At 50.3% G+C, this 16889-nt stretch overlaps 2 protein-coding genes across 2 annotated transcripts; both read right to left on the minus strand.

Moving 5' to 3' along the window:
- Positions 1-353: 353 nt before the first annotated feature.
- On the minus strand, positions 354-1492 carry LOC128850813 (hydrocephalus-inducing protein homolog). The gene is made up of 2 exons (XM_054055827.1): positions 1332-1492; positions 354-1047 (listed from the first exon to the last, which is right to left on the minus strand). Exons 1-2 carry the CDS (start codon positions 1482-1484, stop codon positions 826-828), a joined length of 375 nt encoding a protein of 124 aa, XP_053911802.1. The 5' UTR covers positions 1485-1492; the 3' UTR covers positions 354-825.
- Positions 1493-6837: 5345 nt separating this feature from the next.
- LOC128850807 (dynein axonemal heavy chain 17-like) lies at positions 6838-13034 on the minus strand. The gene is made up of 14 exons (XM_054055823.1): positions 12920-13034; positions 11902-12293; positions 10966-11129; positions 10482-10674; positions 10296-10395; positions 10122-10207; positions 9831-9956; positions 9353-9508; positions 9189-9272; positions 8598-8765; positions 8249-8365; positions 7811-8079; positions 7518-7713; positions 6838-7373 (listed from the first exon to the last, which is right to left on the minus strand). Exons 2-14 carry the CDS (start codon positions 12244-12246, stop codon positions 7218-7220), a joined length of 2160 nt encoding a protein of 719 aa, XP_053911798.1. The 5' UTR covers positions 12247-12293; positions 12920-13034; the 3' UTR covers positions 6838-7217.
- Between the last annotated feature and the right edge of the window lie 3855 nt (positions 13035-16889).

A 16889-nucleotide genomic window follows, 5' to 3' on the forward strand; every position in this document is an offset into this window, starting at 1 on the left:
CGTCCGGACTTTAGTGCACTAAACGTTATGGGATTTTTCCGGTCTCAATTGCTCCACTTCCCAGAATTTAGGTTCGTTGGAATGGGTGAGAGTGAATCGTCAGCCCCCAGGGCCGAGAAGTGCTCGGGGCGCCTCCCCGGGAAACGACGAGACACTATTTTCCCATCCGAGTCACGGCACCAAATTGTAATAAATGTTGGACGCCGAATAATTTCAATCAGTCCTTTTTATTAATAATCAAGCAAGTGGAAAGCGAGCAAAAGCAGCGCTGGGTGACAGGGGAGTCTCCGCTCCACTGCTGCCACACCCTCCAACGTATATGCAGTCCTTTTATAGAGTCCATCTTCCGTGCATTCATTGCATATCTTCCGTGCACACCTTGCCATTCCGCTAGGAAGCTATCTTATCTTGAGTAGCAATAAGCAAAGTACACTCTCCATATAAGGCAAGCAAAGTACACAAATTGCAGAAGTTATCTTATCTTGAGCGGCACAGCAAGGTTATATATACTGTATTTTTGTAAAGAAGAGTTTCCTTTCTCACACTTTGTTGAATTTGTATACCCTAATAGTGTAATTAAACAATTTTACTTTTAACATTCCTGCTCCTGGTGGCTCCTGGAAGGCTGCCTGTAGCACCTATTGCTGTAGCTTACAGACAGGTCAGCACTACCATCAGCTTTGTCCTACACGTGGGGATACCAAGGTGTTTCTCTGCTCACAAGCCAGTGACACAAACAATTATCTAGATCTCCTGGCTGCCTCTAACATGCCAACCATGCAACCATGTGGTGCCTCCTCCGCAGGAAGGGTGGTGCAGGTCTTCTCACCTGCGCTCTGACAGTGCTTGGATGTAGAATTGAAAGGCCAGGACGCCTTTGTTCTCCAGCGTGAAGGTGCGGGTTTTCCTGGTGCCCTTCAGCGTGACACCAAAGTTGATGAGTGAAGCAGGGGAAATGCTGTACTTGCTGAATGCAGCTTTCGCCGACACCCTCACTGGGATCACGGTGATGATCTCACCTCCTTCAGAGATGCTGGGATCCATCACCTGCAACCAGGGCAGGGGCTGGTAAATACAGCAAAGAGGCTAATCTCTTTCTCCGTCTCCTGACTCCACCCCGGGTCCCCATCAGCTTACTCCCCATTTAAACGTCTCCTCCAGAGCCAGATTTTCAGCTCTACGTCAGAAGCATCACAAATCGCTTCTGAATGACTTCCTTGTAGGCAGATGAGAGAGGATTCCCCAGCTAAAGCCTCCCTTCCAAAACAAACATGTTCTGCTTATGCTTTCAGGACACGGTATGCCAACACCACCTGGTCTAGATAGCTCACCTGGCAGTGCAGGATGGGTTTATCTTCATTGTTCATTTCCATCTTGGAGTGGAAGAGCAGCTGGACCTGCATAGGCTTCCCAGAGGTGGTCAGCGTGCCCCGCTGTGGCTGGACAGGGAAGTGGAATGCCAAGTCGGGTATGTTGGTATCCATAGTTTCCAGCTTGGAACTGGGGAGGAAGGGAAGGAATTAATGTCAGTAGCGAGTGGCTTAAATTTCAGGGTCTCTCCTTCTGGTTCCTGCTGAGCTGTAAAGAACTGCTGGGGTGGGCCTGTATTCCCTAATAAAACACTTGAGATTGGAGAGCTCAGATGTTGAATGTACCTGAGCTGTCAGGGTGCCAGCACGGGAACAGCTTCTGCGACAGACAGAAGGAAAATGCGGGCCAGGGCAGACGCTGGCACTATGCATTCACAGACCAGGCAGCTCACCTCACCCAACCTCGCACTTCCTTTTGTTCTTCAGAGTCAGCACTACTTTCTCCGCCTCATCCAGGACCTTATGGGTTCCAAAATCCACACTGTCACCTCTACCCGCAGAAAACCCACACAGCAAGGCAAAAAAAGGGTGAATATTTGTGAGCTGCTGTAGACTACACCGAGTGACAAGATACATCTTTGGAGTTGTCAGGTGGCACAAAACCCTTTCAGGAAGTTTCCCTTTGTGGAAATTTTCTCACGCTGATTTTCTGCCCCCCTCCCTTACTCGGAGAATATCTGAAGGGTTAGGCAGCCAAGGAGCCCAATTTTCATCTCCTGGCTTCATAGCACAGACCCAACACCTTCCCAAGCTGTGACGACCCTTCAGGAATCACAGGATCATAGAATAGTTTGGGTTGGAAGGGACCTTAAAGATCATCTAGTTCCCACGCCCCTGCCACGGGCAGGGACATCCCACTGGATCAGGCTGCCCAAGGCCCGTCCAACTTGGCCCTCAACACCGCCAGGGACGGGGCAGCCACAACTTCCCTTGGCAACCTGTTCCAGTGTCTCACCACTCTCACGGTGAAGAAATTCTTCCTAATGTCTAGTCTAAATCTGCCCCTCTCCACTTTATACCCATTTCCCCTCGCCCTATCACCAGAAGCCTTCACGAATAGTCCCTCTCCAGCTTTTTTGTAGGCCTCTTTCAGGTACTGGAAGGTCACTAGAAGATGTCCTTGGAGCATGGTAGCAGCTGAACAGATCCGTTTACAAAGGACTGCGAAAGCCAAGGGTAACTCCGGTTACCACAACTCCTCGGGCCATGTCATTACCCCAGCTGCATAATTTTTTTTTTAAATTATTCTATGTAACGGGATCTAAAATGTAACGCAGTGTTAGAAACTTACTATTCTCTACTCAGAAGGAAGATGCTGTAGCCTCGGTCCTATCTTACTTACCTCTGCTGCTCATCTAAAAGAGAGGTACTCGTACTCTTCTCCTCTTTTAGCAAAAAAGTATGACACCAAGCCTGGACTTTTACCTGGTCTTTGCAAAGCTGGCTTTCCCACGGTCTTTTAAAAGAACAAATGAAAAGAAACCTCTGCCTCCTCTGCAACGTCATATTTTCAAGTGTGGGAAAGCGATAAACTTTCTCACTTGCTATTTGCATCTGTGATGACAAAATCTATTTAAGCCTGCTAGTTAGCTTATATGTCTCCTCAGCTGACCAGAAAAGGGGGTCTTGGATATGTATGGGCCACTATCTCATGGCGGTAAGATCTGAAGACAGTGGCTTCCAGAATGAGAGCCCAACTGCTACCCACCACTATCATTATGCTCGAAAATAGGAATTTTCTGATGTGTACTGCAATTGCAAAATGCAGAAGCTGTAACTATGATCATTATTTGGGAAAGATACATACACATGAGGTTCTCATTATGCCTCTCATTGCACCTCACTGCCTGCTTTGATTTACCCACAATTAAGACATCAGACTCTATTCGGATCATTTGTGTCCTATTCAAAATTCCATTGCCCTATATGCAGCCCAAGAGAAATTTCAAGCTTCTGATTACGTTATCAGACTTTAGTCTGCAAGTATGAGACTGCTGCTACGGGGCCGATCATTTTTATGTCGATTAAATGGCAGCAAGTCATCCTAAAATGTCTAAAAACCAAGGAATGTCACAATCTTAGCTAATAGCTCCAAACCAAAACCATATCAGCCACATGTTTTTGCATAAGCTATCTGACTGAAATATGGGGAAGGAAATGTTCAGAAGCTGACACTGATATGAAGCGAGTACTCCTTCTGAGCAGAGAACAGTAAGTTTCTAACATTGCCTTACATTTTAGAACCCGTTACGTAGAATAATTTTTAAAAAATTACGCATATGGGGTAATGCCAGAGGTTAATGAGACACCGTATGGTGCTGTTTTCATAGTGAAATCAGAAAGCATTTTCTTTCTTCCACCTTTTTTTGTAAACCGATCTTGATCCAGAATGACAGTTGACATTGTCAGTTGTTAACCTGTTGCTAATGTCATAGTATACCACATGGATAGCAATTTAAGTTTTTGCTTCTGCAGGTTCGACCAAGCAAACAGCATCGGGAAAGGAATTTATCTCAAGAGTTCACACATGGATCAGCTTCTCAAGTCTTGCCACGGTGTCACTGTATTTTTTTCTGATAATAAAACTGGTGGGTGAGAGGAGGAAACACCGGGCATTTGCAGCAGCAAGCAGCAGTTCTGAACTCTAAAAAAATCACACAGCTTAGAATCAATTGCAGAGGCAGAAAGAGGCAACAGATCAGAAGTTATCCAAACTCCCTGGTACCGTGGTTTCAACAAGAACATAAATAGGGTTCACGTGATGCATGATGGCAATTTTATCTTGAACACTGCTGCGCTAGACAGTACAATCCCAGTCATGCACGGTAAAGGTTTTCCTTCCTTGTTTTTACATCAAACACTTTTCAGGGACATTTGACATGCAGAGTGTTTTTAGTTAATTTGAATTCATTTTATGTGTTGAGCTAAAGCAAATGCAGAGATCGTTTTTCTAAGTCTCTGTTTCTACATTGCCTCTCTTTTGTGTAATCGTTCCCTGACGGGACTTTCTGGTTTTACTGAGTGGAGTAATAATGCTATGAAAGCTGAAAATGCTATGTTAACAGTGTTGACATTTTAGCTATTTTAGAAAAAATGAACCATTGGAGAAAGTCAGTTCACATGGCTTTTCTGAAGGGATTTGTTCTGAGATACATTTTGTTTCCTTTCCCAGACCCTGCTGTCCACAATAAGGAATTTTGTATTTGACTAAGCTCAGAGCTATCAGATAATTTTCTAATTTTAGACCAATGCTTTTTGACAATTTTATGAGTCTACAAACATTCATTTTTGTGTGTGTATTCCTGTCCCTTTTGAAACTATCGATCTACACCCCATTGTGCTGTGTTTTAAAATTAATCATAGTAGAAAACAATTTCCAGAAGGAGCTCTGGGGAAAAAAGCAAAAGATAAATGCAAAAGATAAAGTTTCAAAATTTGACTAGACAGGAATGTGTTAATTTATATAACTATTTCTCTGTTCTCATGACAGATAATAATATCTAACAAGAGAAGGATGAAAGATTATTCAGAAATCCTGATTTGTTTGTCTATGGATTCAAAGAGAATTGGTCATTAAGTACTCAGTCATCTGTTGGAAACATTACTACAGATTCCACAATCTGCAGGCAAAATCATAGGGTGGAAGGAATGAGTTTTGAAAACTCACAGCACACATTCTGAAAGAACGTTATGTCGTTTAGGATTACTAAATCCCTCTGTGGGCGAGCACTCCTGCTGTGCTTAAGTGCTTATTTATAAAGATAGGCACTTACATGGCACAGCTGGACATGAAGAGGAAAAAAGATTTTAAAATTCTAAAGCACCTAAAATTTATCCTCTGTGAGTTTGTGAATTTCTTTTTTGTGAGATGAATTTTGTGTTATTTTTGATGTGGCTCCACCACTTGAAACACTGCAGCATGAATGCACCTTAACGGGAACTTATTTTCTTGTGTGATTGAAGTGTCTTAGGGATCATACTTGAGGATAGAAATTCCTTCCTTCCTTCCTTCCTTCCTTCCTTCCTCTCTCCCTCCCTCCAGCTGAAGGGGAGGATCAGGTTTGTGACCACCTGAGGAACCCGAACATTTCTAAGTCTGTGGGACCTGATGAGATGCATCCCAGAGTCCTTAGGGAATTGGCAGATGTGGTTGCCAAGCCACTGTCCATGACATTTGAAAAGTTGCGGCAGTCAAGAGAAGCCCCTGGTGACCGGAAGGAGGGCAACATCGTGCCCATTTTTAAAAAGGGTAGAAAAGATGACCCTGGGAACCACTGACCTGTCAGCCTCACCCCTGTGCCTAGGAGGACCATGGAACAGGTCCTCCTGGAAGACATGCTAAAGCACATGGAGGACGGGGATCTCAGTATGAAGGAGATGCTTCATTGGTATATTCAGAGACATACCAGGATAGAAAATGGGATTCCTGGGAACTGTAATTTCACCTCATCAGAATGAATGGCTTATACAACCAGAATTCTGAATTATTCAATAGCCTCAACCATCTGTCAACATAATATCCTGATTCGAAATTCTGAACGACACTAGAATGTGCTCTCATTCTGCATTACTCTTACTAATAAATCCATTGCCTAGAGGCCATGGATTTACAGAAGCTAGTATAATATATCAGCAGAGACTTATAGTTACTCTTATAACATTTAAGTCAGTGCTTTATTACCAGAATCTCTGTGGGAAGTGCTTATGGAAAATTCAAAAAGCATCTTAGTACTTCTTCCGGGAAAAAATTCCTGCGTATGCAGGATTATGCTAAGGCATAAACAATATTGAAACAACACAAATGTACATGAGTTCATGTCCATGCACATCAGAGTTGCAGTACCATAAAAAGATTGTGAGACAAGTTATTTAATTTTCTAATCTCCTCTTTCTGAAGCATGCATTTTTCCCCTAAATCACTGTCCTCAGCACCAGTGCATCAATGTTAGCATGTTTATTGCTTCCATGATAGCGTTAAGGAAAATTGGAGAATCACAATTCTTTGAGAGAGGTAGCCTTGTCCACATTTAACTTTGCTTGCTGGACCCTGGTGTGCAAGTCATACAAGCACTCTCTCGTCTTCTTGAGGCACTCCGTGACACCTGGCAGAAAAGTCACGCCCAAGCTTGACAGATTAGGCAGACAGCTCCAAGGCAGCGAGCACAGGTGGAGCAAGCGGGGTGGAGGGCCCTTCAGGGCTGTTCACCCCAGGCAGCGTGCTGCCCACCCCCCGCCTCACCCGCCCCCATGCCTGCAAGGTGGGGGTCCGCGCTTTGGGTATGATGGGTGTGGGGACCTGAGGGCAGGCATCACATGGGAGGTGGGCCAGGGCTGGGGATCCCCCAAAAGGCACCAAGAGGATCTCTGGGCTCGAGCGGCCAAGGGTAGGTTTGTACCTTTGTGGTGGCAAAAGAGGGTGTTCTCCACTCTGGCCAGCTGCCCTTCCACAGCCTCCAGCTCCCCGGCCAGCAGCGAGAGCTCCACTGGCAGCAGACACAGCTTCACCTAGGGGACAGCGTGTCCGCAGGTGAGTGCTGCAGGCAGAGGACTCTGCTTTGACTGTGGAGACGTGCTCGCCAGGTCACTGGGTTTACAGAGGAATGGGATCCCCACCCCACCAACATGGAGCCTGAGGGGCAGAGGAAGCCAGAGTGATGGTGGCAGCAGGAGCTTGTCTTAACCACGGGATGGGCAGGGACTAGGTTGGGGGGGATGTGCCCAGTGTACCCCAACCGCTCTGGTCTTCCAGGACCGCTTTCATAGCAGCCTGTCCCCTGGAGCTCCCCAGCCAGTTTCAACCTGACCAGTGCCGAGAGCACGGAAGAGCAGCCAGGTTGTCTCCCCTCATCAACCTGCCTCATTGTACCAGCCAACGATACGCTCCAGGTCGTCCACAAGCTTTTGGAAAGACTCCCTTTGAGCAAAGAGACTCTCAGCACTGCGCGGGATATCCTTCTTCTGCAGGAATTTCATGTATTTCACCTCCTGCAGAACAGCCACCAGCTGCCAGACACAATGGTCAGAGACAAGGCTCATTAGGAAACCCCGAAACGCGCCACACAGCCTTTGAGAAAGTCAGATTTGGGATCGGTTGAGGGATGGCGGGTGTTCCTCTGCCCCAGGCCAGTGGCCCATGCCAGCACTTACTGTTTCGCTGAAGTTCACGATAAGAAGAGAAGAGACGGGGTCTCTCAGAATCAAGGGCTGCTCCAGACCGAAGTGACAGTCCTGGCCATCTCCATGCACCCACTCCTCGTAGACCTTCTCGCTGTAACCTTGCAGCAGTCCCATCATTTCTTCATACTGCCCGGACACTTCTTTAGCTTCAGCACTGGCCATCGCACTGCCAAGGTTGTGATAAAGAAGCAGCTGAAGCAGCAGGGCACAGGAGGACCCGTGACGGGCCAGACCCTGCCCAGGATGGGGTGACCTGCACATACGGGTGGCTGATGGCAAACAAGTCCCTGTATGGTCTCTCCAGCTGGTGCTGCAGCTCCAGAGCCCAGGCCAGCTGCCCGGCCACCGGTGGCGAGTTTTTGTTGATAACTTGCCCTGCCCCAGGTGACGGTAGGGAAGCGGTCTGGGCTTCAAACAGCACCCTCACGTTCTTCAGCTCGGCGTGGAACATACTCAGCAGGGCTGAGTAACAGGGAGATACTTCGGCCTTTATCAAAGGTCGTTCCAGCAGGGAGGAGAACATGTGCACTGACTGCGGGAGAAAGAGGTGTTGGCTTCTGTTCTCCACAGCATCACCGGGCCAGCCCGGCGACAACCCCAGGGTCACTCCCAAGCACGGATACGGCGTGCTGGGCTGCAGGCAGTGGGCCTGGGTGCGCCGTGCGCAAGAACAGGACCCATTGAGCTGGGGGCACGCCTACCTTCACAGCAGATGCCAGGCGGCTGCAGTCTTCAAAGCCTTGGCGGAAGATGGTGGCCAGCCTCCTGTCCACGTCCTCCATCTTCTTCTGGAATGCTGCAAAGTCTTTGTTCCATTGCTATCGGGAAAAGAAAATTATTGAAGTCGGCACAGCCTCTGTGCTTCCTTCTCAAGTCCTTCCAGAAGGGTTCGCTGAACGCGGACAACCTGGAGCCCCATGACCCGCCCCAAAGTGCTGCCTCCTGCAGCCGCAGGACACAATTTTACGTGCAGCACTTCCAGCGTGTTCTGGCATGCGATGATTTTTTCTTTTAGCACATGCATACCATTCTATACCAGCATTCACTCACCTCTTCTGTGGGATCTAAGGGATCATACTTGCACTCCACAAAAGCCTTGATGAGTTCTGAGACCTCCTCACAGATCTGAAACAGCTGGCTCCTGAAGATTTTTCCTCTCACTCCTTCCAGCTCTGCCTTCTCCAGTTTCTGAAACTCCACAGCTGTCTGGTACAGCTCCTGGCAAGCACAAACCATCGTCTCACCCGGCTACTCTCAGTGGAAAACCCTGGCTCCCTGTGCCCAGGCGCTGCAGGCGTAGGAGCTGCAGCACTAGTGCAGGGCTGCATCCTGTGAGGTCACCGCCCCCGAGAAGCATCCTTCCTTGGGAGGCTTTGCAGCCTGGCTGGGGGCGCCTGGCTGGCCCCAGGGGCACTGGGGCACCACTGTCCCACTGGGGACGATGCTGCGTGCTCTGAGCAATGCACCACTGTTGGGCTCCCACCTCCCCTCTGCTCTTCGCCTGCAACAGTGACCCCAGCCCACTATGGCACCAGCGCACAGCTTGTCACTGTGCTGCTCTAAGGCGACCACTGTGTCACCGCCAGGGCAGGGGCAGCCCACATGGGCCTAGCACTGGGCCCCAAAATGCTGTAACGGCACCTCGATAGTCTTGAGCCTCTGCAAGAAGGAGTCCATTCTCCTGAACAGAAGGAAGGGAGGAAGTTTCCAGAGCTGTAGCTCCTCCTGGAAGTGGAGAAGGGCCATCAGCAAGCAGAGCAGAGTTGTACGGGGTCAGACAGACCCGCACAATCCCCTTCACCCACCTGGAGCAAGGTGGGAATCGGGTCAGAGCAGTAAGTGCTGTAGGACTGGAAGAACTTCTCCACGGTGGGAATGCTCAGCCTGATTCTTCCCAAGATCTCTTGGGTTTCTCCTTGCAGCCCCTTCATCACACCCTCACGGCTCACAAAGGTACGGGTCTAGGACAGACAGAGGCAGGCAGGAACCGTCATCAGAGCGGAGCATGGAGGCTCCTCCTGTCCCCATCCACCCTCCAGCCCACAGGCTCTCTGGCGAGTGCCTGCAGTCCACGCCTGTTCCAAACCCTCTCCAGCCCTACGGGGGGGGCTTTGCTGGTCCTTTGACTGGGGTTTCTCTAAGTCACCCCAGCTGGACTCCCACGCCTGACCCGTGCCACCCCTTCTGCTACAGGTCCCGCAGCAGGGCAGCGGGAGGAGATGGTGGTGGCTCGGTCTGCCCTGCCCCTTCCCACTGGAGCTGCCGCCAGCCCTGGGGCTCTACCATCTCGATGAGGAGGTTGCAGATATTCCGCAGGAGCATGATGACCCGGGCAGGCGAGCTGTAGTACTGGCAGTGAGCAGGGAGGAGGCAGACGGCGCACAGCACCCTGTCCAGGCAGGGCTGCAGCTGCAGGGGCAGAGCCTGGTTAGTGCAGTGCCGTGGTTGCGCTAACGAGGGTTGAGCAGAGCCAGGGTGGAGCCAGTGCCACACACAGCCTTTGGGGCTCAGCCACTGCCTCTACCAGACAAGGAAGCCACACAGTGCCTGGCTATTCTGCCACCTCAAACTTACCTGCAAGTAATTTGCCTGCTCCAACTTTTCCAACAGGATCCGAAGCTGTTGCAGGTGGAGGCCGACGTCCTTGGCTTCCTCCAGGCCTGGGTCAGGGAAGAAATGGTGTTGGAGCAGGGAAGCCTCACTGGAGGAGTGAGAGGCAGCTGCCCACCGCGTTGCCTGGGGATTTACCGGCACTGACATCCCTGAGCAAGCTCTGGAGCATTGGCCAGTAGCAGCTGTTGGCCTTCTCCAGAACTTCAGCCATCTCCGTCGCTCGGGGAGAGAGCAGCTGTCAGGGGAGAGGTGGCAGGCTCAGCACCGGGAGCTCAGCTCCAGGGACACACGGCCACTGGCCGCCCATGGGTGAGGTGGTACCTGGTCATTGACGCACTGCAGGGCGACCGTCCTGGTGTGCCAGAACTCGATCTCCGTCCTGGGCAGAGGGTGCAGCCCCTCCAGCAGCGACTGCTCCGAGTCCTTGCTCAGGACGTCTCGGATCTGGTGGGACCACTGCGTGACCACGGTCTCGATGGTGGGCAGCATTGAATTGTCCATGGGCCCCGCCCAGCTGAAAGGCAGCCGGGTTACACTCCAGCACCATGACTGGCCCCAAACCATCCCGGGGGAGCCCCACACACCTGCTTGGAGCAACCTTTGCCAGCATGGAAGCCTGGCATGAGCCTCTCAAAGGCACTTGGCTGCTGAGGGGTGGCTGTGCCCAGGGATGCTCAGGGACCGAGATGGTTCCCCAGCTCCTGTCCCTCCCCCAAAGGGACTCCTCCCAAGCCCCTGCCAGGCTTTGCTGGTGCCAAGCAGTGCCCGCAGCACCCACCAGTCCAGGACAGTGCTGGAGTCATACCGGCTGTCCAGGTGCTCCGGCAGCACGAGCAGCGGCTTCCCCTGGATCTTCCCGCGCATCACCAACATCTCCTTCTTCAGCTGGCGAGTTTCTCGCACAACGTCCTCCACCACCACCCCAGGCAAGCCTGCCATATTCTTCTCGCTGAGCAGCGGGGACACAACCTGGAGAAGAAGGCTCAGTTGGGTGCTTGGTCGGGCAAATGTGTCCATTGCAAAGGGCAGCGTGTGGCTGCACTGCTTTGCACAGCATCCCCTCCAAGGCTGGTCTCAGCCCAGCCGCAGCTCTGGTAGACGCTCATGAGTTTGGCTGATGTTTTTCTTGTCAGTGGGACCAGGAGAGCCCTCACCCTGTGCGGGGCTTCCAGCTCTCAGGGGTTGGGAAGTGCTGGGAGCAGCATAGTGAGCGCACCCAGCAGTTCCCAACCCCTGAGAGCTGCACGGGAGCAAAGCCCCTGGCACTGGGGAGGAGGAGGAATCGCAGGGGGGGCTCCTAGCTCAGCTTCTGGGGGCTCCGGGCTGGCAGTGCTCTGAGCAGGAATGTTTATGGGAACTCTGAGCAAAACCCACTCTGATATTTGGCAGCCGTGAGGCACAAGGAATGGGGAATTACACTGAGATTTAAACCCACAAGGAGCAAGCGATCCAGCTGGGGATTGTGAGAAACCTGGGCTTGTGACCTTCACTCAGCTCTGTGTCCTAGTGGTGCTGGGTCCCCTCCAGCAGAGCGGGACGCGCGGCTGGAAGCGCCCGCGAGGCCAGGGCCAGCACCTGGGGCGAGGTTTCTTTTAAGAAGTGGATTTGGTTTCTTCCTGAACCCTCCTAAAGCTGTGGCTCTAGCAGGCCGCAGCGGGTGTGCAGGCGGCAGCAGGGAGCGCAGGGAGCCCTTCCCACTCACTCCAAGTCTGTACCCACCACCCCCCTGTGGGCAACTCACCTCCTCCATCATGGTAATGAGCTGCTCCACCGGCGAGGGGCTGATGTCTCCCACCATCACCCCACTCTGAAAGTTCTCTGGGGTGATCTTCTCCCTCTTCTTCTTCACAAAGTAGACGGCCTTGCTCTCGAGGGTGGGTGGGAAATGGGTGGTTGCCTGGAGCTGCCCGGTGGGATCCCGCCCCAGCACCAACTCCTGCACGTCCGGCTGCTGGAAGAACTCATCCAGCGTGGCTGCAGCCTCCTCATTGCCCTCGAACTTCCTCCACTCCTCTGGCTGGGTCCGCAGCAGGCTTTCCGCATAGCTCTTCAGGATGTCGTGCGGCTTGTCTGGTGGGGCTGACATCCCGCTGGCACCGGGCTCGGCTGCTGTGCAGACTCCGCACCCCGACCCTGCGGGAGAAAAATGGACAAGACGCAGACCAACGTGATCAAAATGTCGACAGTTTCTCGAACCCAGAGAACTACTCTTCTACTCCTTTGTTACGAACACGTGGGCCACGCTTCTCTCTCATTGGCTGAACACGCGCATAGTAACAAATCGCGATTGGTTCCTCAGCTTTGTTCCCGCGCTGCACCCCGTCAGCGTCCCGCCAAAATCCAGCCCCACCTCCGGGGGCCGTCCTTCCTCTTGCCAACGTCCCCATTCCGGGCAACAAATGGGACCTACAGTCACCTCATATTGCGGCCTATGCTCATGCTAACAGCCTTATGCTAACCGCAGCCGACACCGTCAACAGCCGAAACGCCTCAAACTGCAGGGCTGACCCCTGCCCCCCCTCCCTCGGCGGGGGCTCTTTCCCCGCACAGCCACAGCCCCGGCTGCACTCACAATGCGGTGCCCAGGGCGGGCCCACCCTCGGCTCCGTTGCCCCCAAGACTGCCCCTTCCCCGGCCCCGTCACCCCCCGATCCCCGGCTCCGTCACTGCCCACCGTTTTGCCCACTGCCCCCCCCATCCTCTGTCCCGTCACCCCCAGCCTGCTCCTGCACCCCAGGCCTGCCCCAATCCTGCCCTACCGCTCCGCCGGCCTGTGGCAGCCCTCGGCCCTCACGCAGCCACCAGCCCCCGTCCGCAGCGCCGACCGACAGCAGCCCCCGCCCACACGCCTCACAGCCGCAGGGCCGCTCCCACGCCCCCTCTCCGTGCCCGCCCTCTGCTCTCTCGCGGAGGGCTCTTCCCCCTCGTCTGTCCCGCCCCAGCCGCACTCCCGGGGCGGTGCCAAGGGCTGCCCCATCCCAGGCGCACGGCAGGCAGGGCGCGGGCGGGGCTGCCCCCGGCTCCGCCGGGCTGCGCACCCTGGCCCAGGGCTCCACGCAAGAGTGCAGGCGGCCGAACCAGCCTACCCCGCCCCGGTGGAAGGGCCGCTGCCAGCACCGGCTCTGTGCTTCCCAGCTTGCCTTTGGCCCCAGCTCGCCTTTGGATCCCGTTCCCATCGATGCCGGTACCAGCTGGGCACCATCCCAGCCCCGGCCCCCTCGCAGGCGGGGCACAGCCCTGCCCGATGCTCGTGCCCAGCAGCTGCCGGAGGAGAGCTGGGACATGAGCAGGGGGTACCGCAGGGGTGTCCCACCGCCCCCATTGGCTGTCCCAGGCCCCTCACACCAGTGCCGTGCGAGCTGCTGTGCAACCGGCGGCTCTGGCACTGCACGGTCCGGCTTGCAGAGCCTCGTGTGTGGGCAGCCACCCCCTGCCCGGTCGGGCTTGGTGCCAGCCCTTTAATCCCTTTAATCTCTTCTTCCATATCTTTTTAAATTAACTCACCACGTCAAGGTGGGCAGACATCACCGCCCAAACGTAATTCTTGTCAACCACTGCAATCGTATCTCTCTCAACCAAAAGAGTAAGCTGATGAATATTTAAAAGATCTCATTTTATGGTTTTATCATTTATCTGCTTTTATCATTTTATCCTTGGATTGGGAAAGCAACCCCAAAAGCTGCAAGTGAAGAGCTGCAAGCGGTCAGTCTAAAGAGTTAAATTGTAAGAAAGCCAGATGGGAAGATAGGCATGTCTGTTAGGACTATTCATGTAGTAAAACTGTCACCAGGATGAGGCTCTGTAGGTTCGCAATGGCACTACCGGGAGGGTCAGGATCCCATCTCTCATGGATTTACACTAAGCTTTAGTGTCATTTCAAAACTCTACCCCTCCTGATTTGTTCGTACATATTGCGGTAGCATATGGCATGCGTTCATGAATCACAACTAGGAAAAAACACTACTATGGTCAGAAAAATTACCACCAATTCATTCAGACTTGGAGTCCATACCACAAACTTTTTTGAAAACTGAGCTATTGCTCTCAAAGTAAAGTTTCCAACCTTCCTGTTAAAAAAGAATAACTTAAGATGCAAATGAAGTGTGAATTGGCATACTCATTATGACTAAAAACACAGTGAAAAGCACTCTTCTAAGATGTAAGGTGCTTGGCTTCTTTTCAGCATGAAAACTGTAAAACCTGGGGCTTTAACAATTTCACTGCCGAAGACATGAGGGCAAAGGAATTGGGTAAGTGGAAGGAAAGGGGAAAAGGATCTCACTGAAAAGGAAGGAAGAAGGAAAGAAAAAAATGAAAAGATGAAGAGGAATTCAATTCTACTTCTGGATTCCTTTGCATAGCTATAGACAATCTCCATTCCGGTCCAATGGACTTGAATGCAGAAGAAGCTCACTCAGTTCCAGACACGTCATACGCACTAGTGACATCGTCACTTCCCAGACTGAGCCCGGATAGAGCTCACTGCCTTTTAAAACCCTGGCTTCTCTCACAGGATGTTGCCATGCAGATATTGAGACAAAAGGCACCTTGCTCCAAGCAAAAAACCACAAAACTCTGCCACTGGGCTAATGGCACACTTTAACCAAAACCAGGTACAGACCCTAAAAAGTAATCATTCCAAAATATCCTATCACATTCCTAAACAGTGGGAATAACAAATCTGATTTCTGGAAATATCCCTCACTTCAAATATTTTCTTACCTCTGTTTTTGGTAATGACAGATACGCTAAGCTGTGTTTGTTAACATTGGAAGGTGATACATTGAACTATTACTCTGTTTTACTATTTACTTGCATTTCTTCCTTTCTTTTGGATGCCCTGAGTAATTCAATTATCAGCTGAATACCTATTTTGTCACCTTAATGCATCTTTCTGTTTAAACCATCTGAATGGTTTAAACCACGGGAAAAGGTTGCTTGCTGGAAAGAAAGGCCAACGACTTGGAAAAAAACTCTTCAAGATAGCTCAGTCACTTGAACTGCATACTAGCAAGCAGGCATTCACATTATTCACGGTACTGAGGGTGATTGTGGGTATTGGTAACAGAGCCAGGTTACTGACTGAAGGCATAAAGTATCTTTTCCTTATCTGAATAAAACACAATTTTCAGCACTCACATTAATTAGATATTGACAGGATATAACTCAAAGTGAGATTCTTTATGACACTAAGCTAGTAAATCATAACGGTAAGCAAAGCCAAATTAATTCTCTAGTCTAAGCTGCTTTGTTTTTACTGGCCTAGCCTTTCTTTTCCATGCCCTGCAGTAGTATGGGTCATGTGCTGTTCACACTGCACTCACATCGATACCTTTCCTATATTCCACTCAAATGTGGATCCTAACATGGATGGATTGTTTTGCGTTCAGTGGCAGGCTATTGTTATTTTTCTGTTCTGTCTCCTTTCTTAGACAGGTATTGAAAATCAGTTCTCACGATCTTGGGACAGTGTTGGTCTACTCTACAGTGCATTTGTGACCGATGGTGGATATGGCTCCTGAGTAAGAGTCAAACATAAAATGTAGCCATTTCAATTCTTTCAGTAGGATTGTAAGAACCTTTTTTAAAGCTAGAGTTTACAGAAATATTGATGAATGAAATACGGAGGAAGGATGGTAAAGTAAAAACAAGTTGATTCTTGCCATTCTAGTCCAGTGTTCATTTACTGGGTTACGTAGGAGTTACTGCCATTTTTTTTAACAGATTATTGCATGACAGCTGCCTGGAAAACAGTTAATAGAGTTTAGGACTATGCAGCTTCCGTTCCGATTGTTGGAAGATCTTGACTTCTGCCTATGAATACAGTCCTATTAGACAGGGATTAGGATTACCTGTCTTCATTTTGAGATAGGCTTTCCCTTTTCACCTATTAGCAATAACTTTAACTCGACATAAACCCTGACGTAGCCTATGAAGACAAATTTATTTCCCTTCCAGGATTCAAATGAAGTTTTCTCATGGGACAGAGCTGCTAAAAGTAGTTTTAATATATTTTTTGTGTACTATATAAAATATCTACTCCATTTTACAACAAGATTATGTAAAACTCAAAAAAAAAAAATCCCTAAAATGTTTGTTAAAAAACTTTAACCTTTCTCTCCCAACTCCCTTTTCCACCATTACATGGTATATAGGTTGTAGTCAAAACTTTTCTGGAGAGGAGATTATTATAGGTGCATGTTCACTTCAACTTTCCACTAACACAAAAATCAACCATTACACCAATTCCTTAAATCTGTTCAATGTTATTCCCCGAAGTGTTAAAACATCTGGAGAAATGTGGAGAAAGCACCCAGCAACAGCATTCTTTCAGATTACAAATGGACTCAGCTCACTCTGATATGCCAAAGGCTTTTGGGTACTATGGAACAGTAGTCATACCTAAGGACTCTACTTGTCTCCTTATCAGCAGGTAATTAGTTGAGATAAACACTTGAATGCAGCGAGATAAACACAGTGCAGACTTAAAGTTTGTTCTGCAGTCCGGTGTAGAGATGCCCCAGGTAGATCTAAAAAGACAAGCCCATTTTCCAGCATCCTTCCAGCTGCTACGGTCTGTCATTGCTCCTGGCACCTAAAGAGTGTATTTGAAGACACTTCAGATATCCTACACAACCAGCCAACATGGAATATATAGAGCCTATTTTTAAGTATACTCAAGTGCTGCTTTCACTCTTAAGCCTAAGAATAGCAGTAATAAGCTGTCCT

The sequence above is a fragment of the Cuculus canorus genome, unplaced genomic scaffold (assembly GCF_017976375.1).
Source record: "Cuculus canorus isolate bCucCan1 unplaced genomic scaffold, bCucCan1.pri scaffold_82_arrow_ctg1, whole genome shotgun sequence".
NCBI lineage: Eukaryota > Metazoa > Chordata > Aves > Cuculiformes > Cuculidae > Cuculus > Cuculus canorus.